General features: G+C 48.0%; 1 protein-coding gene across 1 annotated transcript in view; it reads left to right on the top strand.

Annotated features, from left to right (window-relative positions):
• Positions 1-14,758, top strand: part of PTPRA (protein tyrosine phosphatase receptor type A) — a 99,338-nt gene that overhangs the window by 73,692 nt on the left and 10,888 nt on the right. The window contains exons 5-10 of the mRNA XM_059818250.1: positions 1,333-1,350; positions 7,357-7,441; positions 8,774-8,847; positions 11,774-11,910; positions 13,734-13,824; positions 14,316-14,392. Of these exons, the coding sequence (XP_059674233.1) occupies positions 1,333-1,350; positions 7,357-7,441; positions 8,774-8,847; positions 11,774-11,910; positions 13,734-13,824; positions 14,316-14,392 (482 nt within the window). The remainder of the gene's footprint in view (positions 1-1,332; positions 1,351-7,356; positions 7,442-8,773; positions 8,848-11,773; positions 11,911-13,733; positions 13,825-14,315; positions 14,393-14,758) is intronic.

Genomic DNA, 14,758 nt, shown 5'->3' with positions numbered 1-14,758 from the left:
TTTCTCAAGGGATATTGGGTGTTGGGTATCTAAACCCCCCTTCACATCAATGAGATGTGTGTGCCCTCTTCTGTTGGGCATCTTTGGTAACCACAGCCCATGAAGCTGCACTGAAGTTGTCTTTGCTACACACACAGAAAGGGATGTGGCTGAAGGAAGTTTGCAACCCAACTTTCTTAGTGTGCTGCCACCCGCGAGCTCATCCAGCTTCCTTTCAAACACAAATCCTCAAGGCTCTTTTGCAGAGTGAAGGAGTCCAGAGTAACCTTAGATACATGCACAGTGCAAGTTTAGAATAAACGTAGCCTTCAAATGGGAGTGATGGAGGCAAAAGCCTTAAGTACTGCTAAGATCTGGATTTTGTAATACCCTGCTAGCGGGGTACTGAATTTATCATTTTTGTGTCTTTGCTACTTGTTTTATGACTTGGGTTACTGTTTTTGATGAACTCCCTTGGTGTACACTATGATGCATTGGCCATTGCACCATTAAGGCCAGATGTGGCTTCTCACTTGATGTCAGTTCCAAGAACAAGTGACCAAACCTGATTCTTTCTTTATTTCAAGTAATTTGTTAAGGAGCAAAATTAGTTTTAGGGCTGCCCTTGCCATTGATCTTAATGGGAAATTTGGATATCAGTCATAGAAGAATTAAGCGGTGCTCAAGAGAGGGACAGGGGCAGAAGGCGCCACATGAATTACATGTTGTACAGGCAGTTCCTGCTTCTCCAAAGCTACCAAGATTGTCCTCAACCCCGTGCTGCACCTCTTCACACGTAAAACAGGGGCATGGGATGCCTGTGCCAGCAGCGTCACAGCAGGAGAGCTGGGCTGTGCTTTCATCAGCACAGGTTTGTTCTGGTTTCCTCTAGGTGAGATATCTAAAACAGTGGGTAGAGGCTTTCCTTGGATGCTCATCATCCCCATCCCTGAGCCCACATGCTCTTAATTGAACTCTTGGCTCAGCCACTCTTTTAAAATTATGCACGAGTGTTATCTCAGTGAATTACACCAGTGACTTACCTGGTTCTAGGGTTAAACAGACTGTGTTACCAATTAAGAGCCGTAAGTTGTGTTTATCGATGTTATAGCTCGGCTTCAGCTCCCTGCTCTGCTGATAAAAAGTTGGGGTTTGTTCCTTTTTCTTGTTACTAATTGAAGGCTGAAATTCGTTTTAACATCCTGGCTTTGTAGCTGGTGTTTTAAAGGAAAGATCTACAAGAAGATGATGAGAGTTACTAAATTTGTTACTGTCTTGGTCTTTGATCCTTTCTGACTTATTAAAATGTATATTTCTTTGTTGCTAAGAGACTTTTGTTTTCTTTTTCTGCAGGTAGTTCTGACAGAAGAGGTAAGAATTTTATATTTCATTGCTCTTTAGTCAAGCCCTCAGTAAAAACATTTCCAGAAGTATTCTGCTATTAGATAGGTCTCCTTATGACACACTTCCAAACTTGCTTTTACAAAGCCTATCAAGCTCTTTAGAAGACCTGGTGACACTCTGATATCTTAATTTGTATTGAGCCCTTCTTTTCAGAAATAAACAATTCTGTACTAACTTGTACATGTCCTATTAGATACGATGAGTTCCCGCTGAACGCTCTGAAAATAATCAGCATTACCGTCCCGAGAGCTGGATGACCAAGATCTGAGAAGCCATTCAAGAAATTTCCTTCTTTTTCTTTACCTATGAATTGTCTTTATTGACTGTGACTTACCCTATTTGATCTGGACCCATTCTGTAAATGATGTGAATAATTATTCTCCTTAATTCCGTTGGCAAGCAGTAGCACAAATGCATTTCTTGTAATATAATAGCACTTAGGCGCATTTTTCCATCTCTTAGTTCTGAGAACTGGCATCGCTACCAGAATATTTGCAATTACTCATTGCTTTAGCAGTATAGGAGCGGGTAGAGCGGAGGTGCAGCCAGGCTGGTTGCTACCTATAGAAACACGCTTCCTCTGTGTGTTTTCATCATTGCTCTGATGGGTGTTTCAGCTGTGTAAACTCCACAGCAATCCGCTTTGCGCTGCTTGGTGTGCCAAACCCACACCTTCCTGCTGATGGTATAGAGGAAAAGACAGATGCTCTGCTATAGTTACTGTCAGTACAAGTTTGCACAGAGGGAATAAAAGGGACGCAGGTCTGAAGGAATTAATTTAAAATAATGGTTAAGGTGGTGTAGAAACATTCTGCCGAATTCCCTTGCATCTGGCATGGCTTAGGTGTTGTTTTGTGCTATCTCTGCCATTGTTCATCCCTGCTCCTGAGAGCACAGAAATGAAAAATGGGAAAAAATCTGACTTCCTAATGATATTAATGTTAATATTGCTAATATTAATATTACCATTAATATTAATCAAGTAATTAATATTTTCCAAATCCTGTGACTTGGAGGATTATTCAGGGGGGGATATTTGCAATGATATTGCAAAATTAAAATATTTCCTAACAAAATGTTGATCGAAGGTTATTTTGAAGACGAGGAGCAGAAAACTACTTTTTATCCAAAGTAGTGAAAATCTTCTGCCTCTTATTGCTGGCACTCGTACTATTACATGAAACCCCCCCACCGTGGTGTATCTCAACCACCAAGTACACTTTCACAACTGATTATTTACGACTCTTGCAGGAAACAAGTAGCCCTTTTGTTTCCACCCCCCTCCCAAATCAGTGTTGGCAGAAAATATCTCTGCAAGCATCAGGGCTGCTGGGTGACGGAGCTGCCCGTGCTGGAGTGTCAGTGCTGAGCACGGCAGCGTGGAAGGATGTTTGCAGGTGGCTCTGCTTGCCCTGGTCTTCTGATTTGGGGTCAGAAGGGGATTTTTCCTGAAGTCAGACTGATGGAAATTAGTGGTTTGCCTTTCCCAGCAGCACCCAACTCTCGCAGCATCTGCAAGTCCTTCCCCATCCCCTTTTAGCGACCGTGGCCTTTTAGGGCATCCGTAAGCTCTTTTTGTGCTATGGCTGCTAACGAGACAGTTTAATCCTTCATAAGCCTGGAAGGGAGAGGCTAACTCAGGCGTCCTTGGCAGGCTTGCTAAAAAGTCTTGCCTGCTTTTCCCAGGGGAAGTCAGTAAAGCTGCAGAAATATTTATGACTTTAACTATTCAAGGGGTCATGCCGTGCTCCAGGCTCAAGCTCCATGTCTGAGACAGCCGTGGGGATGTATCAGCAAGACAGATCCCTTCCTGGTAGGGTAGGGTGGATGAGAAGTGCCCTGCCTTCTCGTGCTCCTTGCCTAGAGTTGGTGTGGTGGATAAAGCGGTCATTTCAGTAAGCGGAAAACCCTGGTCCTTGGCTGGAGAGACGCTAATGCCTCCTGGTGTGTCGCGTCCTGAAGGGATCACCCAACGATTGCACCATAGAATCATGGCATGGTTTGGGTCGGAAAGGACCTTTAAAGGTCATCTAGTCCAACCCCCTGCAATGAGCAGGGACATCTTCAACCAGATCAGGTTGCTCACAGCCCCGTCCAACCTGACCTTGAATGTTTCCAGGGATGGGGCATCTACCACCTCTCTGGGCAACCTGGGCCAGGGTTTCACCACCCTCAGCGTGAAACATTTCTTCCTTATATCTAGTCTGAATCTACCCTCTTTCAGTTTAAAACCATTGCCCCTTGTCCTATCACTACAGGCCCTGGTAAAAAGTCTGTCCCCATCTTTCTCATAAGCCCCCTTTATATATTGAAAGGTCTCCCCGGAGCCTTCTCTTCTCCAGGCTGAACAACCCCAACTCTTTCAGCCTTCCCTCATGGCAGAGCTGTTCCAGCCCTCTGTTTTGTGGCCTCCTCTGGACCCGCTCCAACATGCTCACATCCTTCTTATGTTGATGGCCCCAGAGCTGGACGCAGTACTGCAGGTGGGGTCTCACAAGAGCGGGGCAGAGGGGCAGAATGCCCTCGCTCGACCTGCTGGTCACGCTGCTTGTGATGCAGCCCAGGATACAGTTGGCTTTCTGGGCTGCCAGCACACATTGCCGGCTCACATCCAATTTTTCACCCACCAGGATCCCAAGTCTTTCTCCTCCGGGCTGCTCTCAATCCCTTCATCCCCTAGTCTGGACTGATACTGGGGATTGCCCTGACCCAGGTGCAGGACCTTGCGCTTGGCTTTGCTGAACTCCATGAGGTTCACATGGGCACAGAGAGGGCCATGTCTACCTTCCAGAAAGGCATCCAGGCATTGTTTGAAGAAAGAAGGCAATGAATCCTCTCCTGTTTCCCTGTGGACGGGTTGAAATAATGCATCCGTATCCTACGAGGATGGATAGAAAGCAGCAGAGAGGCCTGGACCTCAGGAGGATCCTCTGGCTTTGAAGCATTGCTCTGCTTGTTGCATACCTCTCCCAACACTCCTCACTGCCACGGTAGTGCCTTGTAGGAGATGGGGGCAGAGGACCACTGTGCCGAGTGGCGTATGACGGCGGTCCAGCCTTGTCCTGAGCAAAGCATGTGTGTGCCTGCGGCGTGGTCCCAAGGCAGTAATTTAAGGTGTTTTGTGAATACACTTGCTGGTGTATCCTGAGCCCTGGTGTCTGGTGTGGCTTCTTCTTCCACCTCCCAAATATGACTGGGAAGGAAATACTGCAGTAAAACAAATAGAGGTTGCATCATGGATGTGCTTCTGCGGGCTATTTGTGATGTTTGCAGGGAACGTAGCTGACCTGTGATTTAAACTCTGCTTGGGATCTAAGAGCTAGGGTTTAAACTCTTGCTTCTGCTCTGCTCTTGCTCTGCAACCACTTGGCAGGATTTACTTTTCCAGGATCTGAGCGTCTCATGTGCTGGGGGTTTTATTTGAGAAATATTGACCCTACATCTTTGCTTCCATTTCTCTTACCCCCATTTTTTTGCCTATGATCCTGTGTGCTCAATTTGACTCAAGTTTTATGGGCAGGCATTGACAACGATGAGCAAGGAGGGCTGCTCAGCCCTGTCCCGCTCAGCCAGGCAGCTGCATCCAGGTCTGCATGATGTATAGGGGACAGCCTATGGACAGCTATATAGCACCTCTACCTATAGTTGGAGACATGATCTCAAGCATCAGAAGATGGTTTTCTGGCTCCGTAGAGGTGCTAGGACAAGATTTAAGCATTCCAATGCCTTCCAGGCTCTGGACCAAGGCGGGTGCTCCAGCACTGCAGGTCTGTGGAAGCAGAGGGTTGAGTCCTTGTCCCTTCTCCAAGCAAATTGCAAGCGTGAAACCCCTGGGGCCGAGGCTCGAGCAGGACGGGAGCTGCAGGGAGGGTTGGCACTGCTTGCCAGGGCTGGGTGGGGAGGGAGGGACTGGCTGGGGACCCTCCAGCTTGTTTCCTGCTTGGGCTTTGCTGGGTGGGCCGGGCAGCATGCCGGCGGTTAGCGGCCACAGTGGAAAAGCTCTAACTCATCCAGCCAGATGTGTCAAAAGAACGGCTGCAGAAAAAAAAAAAACCAACTCCCCAGGCCCCCTGCATCCTGCTGCCAGAGGCACCCCTGCCGAAACCCCTGCCCATAAATCACGTCTCCTGCCAACTGGTGCTGCTGCAGCGGCCCCTGCCTGTCCCAGCACCAGTTAGGCTGAGCTTAGCTCCATCCAAGGCAGGACAAATGGTCCAACGATGCATAGTGGGGGCATAGGGCTGTGGCCTTTGGCAAGGCAGCTCACCTTCCTCTTCTACAGTCAGGATGGTGATGATGGTTATGGTCGGAGGTCTCAAGGGCAAGCATGTTAGAGGAGAGGCAGGATCTGGCTGTAGTTGGGCTAAGACACTCCGTGGTTGCTTTGCCTTCCTGGTCTTGCTTTTGGAAAGCCTCATGGTGGATAATGTTAAGGCTCAAGCAGCTACCGAGCATGCAGGAGGCAGAAGTGCCTCCCAATAAATTCCTTGGCTTTTTGCTGCTGGGCTGGGGGAGATGCCGACACATGAGGACAGTAGATGGAAAGAACAAAGACGTGCAAGGCTGGGAGGGTTTTATGTTTTTATTTGCCTTACCAGATCATTGCCTTCAAATTATTACACACAAATCATATCTTTTGGTCGGAATAACGTTTCTAGACCTCACAACCACAAAGGGACAAATGCAGAAATATAACCAGAGTGCCCCTTGGTAGCTCAGTAGTCAGAGATGGACAAAATAAATCCCACCTAAGGAAATCTGCTGACTGAAATTGCTGAGACACATGGAGCAGGAATCTACCCTGGCAGGGAAATAGATGCACAGAAGGTGGAAACGGGGGTCATGCCCTGCAGTCTTGGGGGGGCGAGGCGTGTAGACACAGTGTGGTGGCCCATACAGATTGTGCAAGCTGATGGAAAATGAAAATACCCCCAGCTGGCATCGCTGGCATCCACATTTGTCTGGAAAAATGCCCTTCAGGGCCATTTTCCTATCTGGTTAGAGTTGCTTGGTTTCCAGCCCCATCTGGGTAATTTGCTTGCACCGACCACTGTTTCACTGACCTCCAGGCCAAGTTACAAATAGCTTATTTAAAAAAAAAAGTCTGCTGTGGGTCCCAGAGGATGGGAACATTTCAAATGTGCCTAATCTAAGTGTGTTTGCAAGGGAATTGTGTGGTGCCTGCCCTTGAGAAGTCTCTTCAAGGGAGCAAACAATGAAGCGAGCCAAATTAGTTCATACTCGGTGGCCTTGTGGTACAGAGCGTGCATGATGGGTTGTCTAACATCACCTCCTCCCTAAACTCAATATTTCCAGGGAGGAAAGAAGTCCCAGCAGGACCCACCTCTTTGCGATGAGCCAGACAAATGATAAGTAGCTCAGTAGCCCTGAACCTCTCCAGCAAACCTCAACCTGAAGGGGTTCAGAGCCCAGGTGCAGCGTGAAGCATTGCCCTCCTGTCCTGTTTGACAAGGAACTGGAAGGAAAATCGTGACCGTTTTACAAATGTAGTGTCTGTGGGATCTTACAAAGGCCGCAGTTTTCACCTCTTTTAATATAAGGTTGCTTATCATCTTATAGCAAACTCATGGACTTGTTTAGAAACTTCTTGTATGGATCCTTACTTCTCAGGCAGAAGACTTTGTAGGTCCCCAGGTGATAGAGCAGGAATTTCTACTGGTGGCTGGTGGGCCACCATGGGCACGTTCAATTGTGCAGAAGAAACCCCTAAGATAGCCCACTCACAACTTCCTCAATCGCTATTTTCACCTGCAAGGTCACAATTTCACAGTGAACCACTCTTAGAGAAGATTGAGGTGCTTTGAATAGTGGTTACAGGTTTTAGTCTAAGCTCAGAGTATCTGAGATACGTCATGCTCGCTCAGGTCGCGTATCTGTCTTCACTGCCCTGTTAAATGATGGCGCTGGATGTTTTTCGATGTTGATAACCACACCTTTCTTTTCCTATTGCAGATGAGACTCCAATTATAGCTGTGATGGTGGCCCTGTCTTCCCTTCTAGTCATAGTATTTATTATTATTGTGCTGTACATGTTAAGGTAAGAGATGCTTTAATGCTGACTTCCTTTGTTTGACAGAAATTAATTACTGAATGAACAGGAATAAGCCTTTGTGCTGTTTCCTAAGCTAAAGGCTGACACAGCTGGTGTTTTTAAAAAGAAACCTGTAAAGATAATGAGAATGATGTTTGGGGTTATGTAGTAAATGATTCTTACTCCTTTATAAAGCTGATCCTCCTGTGGGGTAATGCCTGTTCCCCTCCTAAAAATGTCACATTTAGTAGGATAGCTTAAACTGAAGTCCTGTCAGGGCAGTTAAAAAGCAGGTAAGGTTTCCTTGCAAGGCTGAAGGTGTTGCATTGAGTAATCCAGGGAAGCTGAACACACCACTCAAGCCGGAAAGTCCTTTGCGTGTATACCCAGGTGTGTTATTCCTGGATTCCCATCTTGATATCGAACATGATCCAACATCAGCCAAGCTCTGCCTTGGGTACCAAACCTGAACATTGTGCCTGTGCATCTTCCGCTGTGAGGTGGTGTACGACTGGAGCTTGTTAGGAGCATTAGGTGATGCTGTAGCTGGAACTATAGCATAACAAAGCCTTCTTACGTCCATTTTTAAAAAATTCAAGCATCTGGGCTGCTCAAATATAGCATTCCAGGCTCCTGAGTGCATATCTGCTCAGCTAGACAAGAGTGTTTATTCACCTGCAGTAAACATTTTAATTTAGTCAACAATTTAGTGATTGAGTAAGGAAAAAAAAAGAAAAAGCTGTCTTCTTAGCGGTGGAAAAATTCCCTTTGTCTCCTGGCTCCAGGCCTGCCCTCTCAGCAGTGAACCTGATGAGAGTTTTGCCTCGGGAGTTCGGCAGCAGTAGAGTTTGAGTCCTTCCCACCTGGCTTCCAGCCCTTAAAAAAAGGGTTTCTGTTCGCTGCCGCCTGCCCGGTGATTCAGCAAAACCCTTAACTTCAGGCAAACGGAGTGTAAGCATCCACTTCAAGTTAAAAGCACACAGAGAAGGGCTTTGCTGCAGAAGGACAAATCAACCTGGGGTTTACATGCTTTGCTGAATCAGCCTGTGGAGCAGGAACTCCTTGGCGTGTCCTTCGTAAAAAGCAGCCTTAAAGCTTCTCCTCCTGGCTTTCACCTTGCTCTGGTCTCCTGCAGCCTTTCCAGACATGGTCAGTTAAAAGTTATGCCCATAGGCAGGATTTTAGAGGTCCCATAGTAGCCTCTTGGACCCACCAGCTAGTTTGTCAAGCCATAAGAAAGTGAGGAGAGCCCTTCGTGGCTGCATCTCTCACCCAGAAGGTAACCTGGGCTTCTTGGTGGGTATCTACTGATGTTCTTCATTCCCTTGTCTTCGGTAGGTTCAAGAAATACAAGCAAGCAGGGAGTCACTCCAACTCCTTTCGCTTGTCCAACGGCCGGACGGATGATGCAGGTGAGACCCACGTCGGTGTGGCACGGGGAGCTAACATGCATCTTGCAGAAGGAATAAGCTTTGTTCAGATCAAAACGGGTCAATTCAAGCGTTCTTCAGAATAACAGTGGAATATTTTCGGCTTTTATTTTGTCCCCCACTTGGAATCGGCCGAAGTTAGCTAGTGAAATAACCGGCAATTCTCCTAAAAATTGTAAAAATTACAAAAAATTCATAAAACCCTTGAAGTGGCAAAAGCAGGATTGGTTTATGCCCTCCAGGGCAGCTCTCTGGGCAGCGCAGAGCTACCCAGGTTGGTCTGCTGACCATGCAGTGCCTTTCCCTTTCCAACACAGCAATAAGACATATGCAATGTGTTGGGCATGTGGCCAGTGGCATCTTTTGCTGGCCAGTTTGAATGGGAAGGGGAACAAGCTCGCCGAATACTCGTTTGCAGAGGTGGTTTGCTGGAAATGTGTAAAAAGGAACATGAAGATTGTGTTCTCTTTAAGTATATTCTTGGAAGGGCATATGAAGGCAGTCCTGAGTGTATATTTATATTATTCCTGGTGGGAATAATATAACTATTATACACCAGAAGAATATAAATATTACACACCAGAAGACAGACCTCTGTAAAAGTCCAGGAAAGCCCGTGGATGTGGCACTGTTGCAGTCTGAGCCCTGTGCAATGACAGCAACTGAGGACTCAGTGGGCTGGATGCCACGGCTTTGTTCTCCCACCTCATATTTTTGTAGGAAGGTATTTTTTCATCTACATTTTTATGTGTTTCTTGCTCTGAACTTTCTCTGTTTTCCATGATTTTGGCAAACCTTTATAGAATGAAAATTTATTTCCCAACTTTTATTCCAGCAACAAAATGTTTGCCCTCAAGTGGTTAATATTAAAATGTGCAATCACTTCCAACACCGAACTACTCACGTTCCTCTTGAATTTTCATAATATCTCTTTGATTCAAATAAGAACTTTTTTTGAAAAAACGTATCTTTGGGGAATAATTAAATATCCTTCTACCGTTTCAAATTAGGATGACGGCTGATTAAAACTCTCATGTAAATCTTCAAGTTAACTGTAGGGACCAAACTAACATTACCGAGAGAAAGCAGGGAATACATTGGTTTTCCTTTATAAAAAACTTTTTGCACCTCTTAAAGATGCATAAATGCAATTTTAAAGTCTTGTGCAAGCCTGCTGTAATGTGTAAACTCTTCTGCCCCTGAGCTTGTCTCATTTTGTGGCTTTGAGCCAGAGCTGCCTGTTGAGGGTCTGAAGTTGCGCATCTCTGCCTATATGTAGGCACCAAAGTAAGAGCTGAAGAGGAGCCACCACCTCTTAGGCTCGGTTCAGATCCTTTTTCTGAGCTCCCTCCACATAAACCAAACACCTTCAGAGTGAACGCTAACTTAAAATCAGCACCTTTTTTTTTACGTTGGCAGCTAAGACCTTCCCTAGCCAAGTTTTACATTGCTGTAAGCGAAGGTGTGAACTTCATAAACCGTCGGTTGTGTTGGTATAACCCTCGCGTGGCCTTTCTTGGCTTCAGTAAGGAACCACACGCAACAGCTGACTTTGCTGTGTCCACCTGGGAGTTATATGACAGTGATGGTGCCAAACTTTCCATGTGAGTGAGGGGGAAGTCCGAATTCAAAGCGAGGTGGTCTTCATCCCCCAACATTGATGACTTGGTCCTCATTGCCCTATCCTGCCTCTACGATATCATAATGCTTGATCCCAGGGTGTTGAAAGTTTCACATTATCATAGAATCATAGAACCATTGAACCATTTAGGTTGGAAAAGACCCTTAAGGTCGTTAAGTCCAATCGTTAACCTAACCCTGCCAAGTCCACCACTAAACCATGTTCCTAAGCACCACATCTACAGGTGTTTTCAATACCTCCAGGGATGGTGACTCCACCACCTCTCTAGGCAGCCTGTTCCAATGCTTGATAACTCCTTCAGTGAATAAATTTTTCCTAATATCCAGCCTAAACCTCCCCTGATGCAACTTGAGGCCATTTCCTCTTGTCCTATCACTTGTCACTTGGGAAAAGAGACCAACACACACCTCTCTACAACCTCTTTTCAGTAGTTGTAGAGAGCGATGAGGTCTCCCCTCAGCCTCCTCTTCTCCAGACTGAACAACCCCAGCTCCCTCAGCCGCTCCTCATAAGACAGTGGCTCCAGACCCTTCACGAGTTTCGTTGCCCATCTTTGGACATGCTCAATGTCCTTCTTGTAGTGAGGGGCCCAAAACTGAACACAGCATTCAAGGTGTGGCCTCACCAGAGCCGAGTACAGGGGCATGATCACCTCCCTGCTCCTGCTGGCCACACCATTTCTGATACAGGCCAGGATGGCGTTGGCCTTCTTGGCCACCTGGGCACACTGCTGGCTCATCTTCAGCCGGCTGTCGACCAACACCCCCAGGTCCTTTTCTGCGGGGCAGCTTTCCAGCCACTCGTCCCCAAGCCTGTAGCATTGCATGGGGTTGTTAGAATTGGTCCTCGTTGCCCTATCCTGCCTCTACAACAGCATAACACTCAACCACAGGGTGCTGAAAGAGTTTCGCGTTATCGTAGCATCCCCAAATTTTTGTGCACCACCCGTAGGAAGAACAAAAGGCCAGGAAGTGTTCAAGGCCAGGTCGGATGGGGCTTTGAGCAACCTGATCTGGTGGAAGGTGTCCCTGCCCATGAAAGGGGGGTTGGAACTAGATGAACTTTAAGGTCCCTTCCAGCCCAAACCATTCTATGATTCTATGAAAATACAGGACAGTGAGTATGCGAGGTGGCCGTAAAAGCGGACAGCCCAGGGTGTGTGAGGTCCCTGTGCCCACGTGGGCGTGGATGTCTGCTGGGCATGGATGTGTGCTGGGCACGGGGAGCGGCCGGGTGGGCACCTCTGATGCATGGGTGTCGTTGCAGAGCCTCAGAGCATGCCACTGCTCGCCCGCTCCCCCAGCACCAACCGTAAATACCCACCTCTGCCTGTTGATAAGCTGGAAGAGGAGATCAACCGCCGGATGGCAGATGACAACAAGCTCTTTCGGGAGGAGTTCAACGTGAGTGCCTTTGCTTCTTGCCCTTAAATCCCACAGGCTCCTCTCAGTGTCGGGCTTACAACTCAGAGCGGGGAAAAATCTGGTCTCACTTCGTAGAGCAGGGACAAAACGGCTGGTACATCAGAGAGGAGCTGCAGTGTGCAGCGGTACCTAGCTTGGAGATGGCACAGCAACCCTGGGGGTAACTGAGTCAATAGAATAATGGTACCGGTGCCGGATTTCCCATTTCAGAATAACTTATCTGAGAGCTTCACAGAGGGAGTGATGGTCTGCCCAGTCCTCAGGGGTTTCTCAAAGGGCTGCAAGGTGGGAGGGCTGATTCTGGTCCTAAATCTGCTGTGATGGTGGGCAAGCCGCTACCCCTCACATTCACTACAGAAAGCAGAGGCTTTCTGGCAAGCAGCACTACGGGGTTACGTTTTTCTGGGTTCAGGAAGTGTCCTGGAGGTCTTGGGGTCTTCCAGAGCTTCCCTGCCTGCTGGTTTCCTCCCAAGCTCTGCCTCCCTCCTCCCAATCCTCATGGCTTAAATCCACAAACAGCCAAAACAAGAGCTGTGACAGAGCAACAGAAATGACCCCATCTATTTCAACAAGCTGTTAACCCTGAAACAGAATGGTGGCCATTTATAGGACAACAGCTGGCCTTCAGCAGTGAGTAATAATTCAGGTATTGTGCTTGTCCCACAATGCTGGAGCATCTCTTCTGAGATGGCTACAACCTCTTCCTGACGCCACTGAGCTCTGCAACTTCTTGTGACGATAAACCCATTTCACCTTGGCAATACAAAAGTAGGCAGAGCAGTACTGAGGTAGGGGACAAAGTTAAATAACAGGCTGGAATATCACAGCATGTAACACAGGAGCTGCTGAACTACACGGACTTCCCATCAGCCTAATTAATGAAAGAAAATTCACTGCTGATCCGATTGTCTGCACTGCAAAGGTGTCATCTGCAAATACGTAAAGCCTTAGGTCCAAGGCATGATAGGGCAATATGAGGATGATGAGAAGATAAAAAAAAAAAAAAGCCGCTCGACTTTCTCCAGCTGTTGCACAACTTGATACCCTTCCTGGCCGCGCCTCGATGAAACTAAATAGGTGTAATGAATGCCGGGGGAGGAGGATTTTTGGGGTTATAAATACTTGATTGCCCTGAAGACTTCCGTTGCTGAAGCACGTCTGCCCTGTCAGCTGGGGGAAGGGATGGTGAATACCTCCAATACGTTCTCATCCTCTTCGCTATTCAGAGAGGATGTGGGATAACGGTGCTGGGGAAGCACCTCCTCTGCTTGAGCGTGAAGCCCAGCTGCTGTGACTGGGACAGCATCGCCTGTGACCCCAACACCCCCCAACCCAAAGGTCCCTGGCACTGCTGGATAAGAATAACTCCCTGCATGGGTGCTCCTTCCCATTGCTGGGTATGCTGAGGTGATGGGGGCTTTAATCGGATCACCATTAGCATCACTGTTAATGGAGGAAATCTCAGCAGGAGCCTCCGTGGGCAGAAAAGAGCTCCTTGATCGCTGGGCTGGTGGGTTTGGTGTCAGAGGCTTTGCTGCCACCTCGTGTTCACGGGTCCTGAGATTCCAGATATCACCTTTCGGAAGGGATTTGCTCTCTCTGGTCCAGCCCAGGCTATTTAAATAGTCACCTTGAGCTCTGTGGGGACAAGGAGCAGTGGTGGGGTGGTGGTGAGAAGTGTGGGTGGTGGGGACATGTCCGAAGGGGCAGGATGCTCGGATGTGGTGTGTGCCAACACATCAGTTGCGTTGTGGTTACTGCCATAAGAACATCATGGAAAACCCCCTTTTCTGCCATTGCAGGCTCTCCCAGCATGTCCTATACAGGCCACATGTGAAGCTGCTTCCAAGGAGGAGAACAAGGAGAAGAACAGATACGTGAACATTTTGCCCTGTAGGTATCGGAGCTGGCTGGGCAGGGCGGGACACGGCCGGTGCTCCTGCCAGGGCTCCCCATTCCTGGTTTTGGGATGGGCAAGGACACGGTTGAGGTCATTTCACCTCCCAGATGGGCGGCTGCATCTGCTTTAGCTTTCGATACCTATGAGGAGCAGCTCCCCGGAGCCATCAGTGGCCAGGAGGCCATGGGAAGTGAAACGGATGGGAAATGCTGAAACGGCCGGCTCTTGCCGGGTGGCGTGGGGCAGCGGGCTGGCTCGGGATCTTCCTCAAACGTGTGTGCTCTGCAGAAGAAAAACTTCCTTGGGTGAGGTCTAGCATCTCTCCGGGCTTAAGCAAGAAGAATTTGGGGGCATAAAGGTGTTTGTGTGTGCAGGAGAGCCAGCGAGCCCGGGCTCCACTCCATCATGCGGCTTTCTCGCTACACCAGATTTCAGCTACGTTGGAGGGGTTTGTTTTTAATGCAGAGTTTTAATTTTCCTCCAGATGATCATTCCAGGGTTCACCTGACTCCTGTCGAGGGGGTTCCTGACTCCGACTACATCAATGCCTCCTTCATTAATGTGAGTTTTGTGATTTGAAGGGGGAAATCCCCATCAGCTGTGGCCCGGCTGGCAGTGCCTGGTCCCACCAGGAGTGGGAGGCTTTTATGGGGTGTGACTTGTGCCTGGGAGAGGATGGTTAAGAGACTATCATCTCCTACGTTAACATCCCACCAGCGCCGCCGGAGCAATAAGTTACGCTGGCTTTTGATCTCATAACCTTTGTGTGTCCATGGTAGAGCTCACTGTGCTTTGCTCCGCTCCTTGAGCCCATTTGAGCATGGTTGGAGTACGAGGCTGAGAGCTGGAACTCAAATTTTAGCTGTAGCTCTGCCGTTGTTCAGCTGCTTTGCTGTAGTCCCATCTCTTCCCACCTCTCTTTTCCCC

The sequence above is a fragment of the Gavia stellata genome, chromosome 5 (assembly GCF_030936135.1).
Source record: "Gavia stellata isolate bGavSte3 chromosome 5, bGavSte3.hap2, whole genome shotgun sequence".
Classification (NCBI taxonomy): Eukaryota; Metazoa; Chordata; class Aves; order Gaviiformes; family Gaviidae; genus Gavia; species Gavia stellata.
The sequence above is the reverse complement of the archived record's forward strand: the minus strand, read 5'-3'. Positions and strand labels throughout refer to the sequence as shown.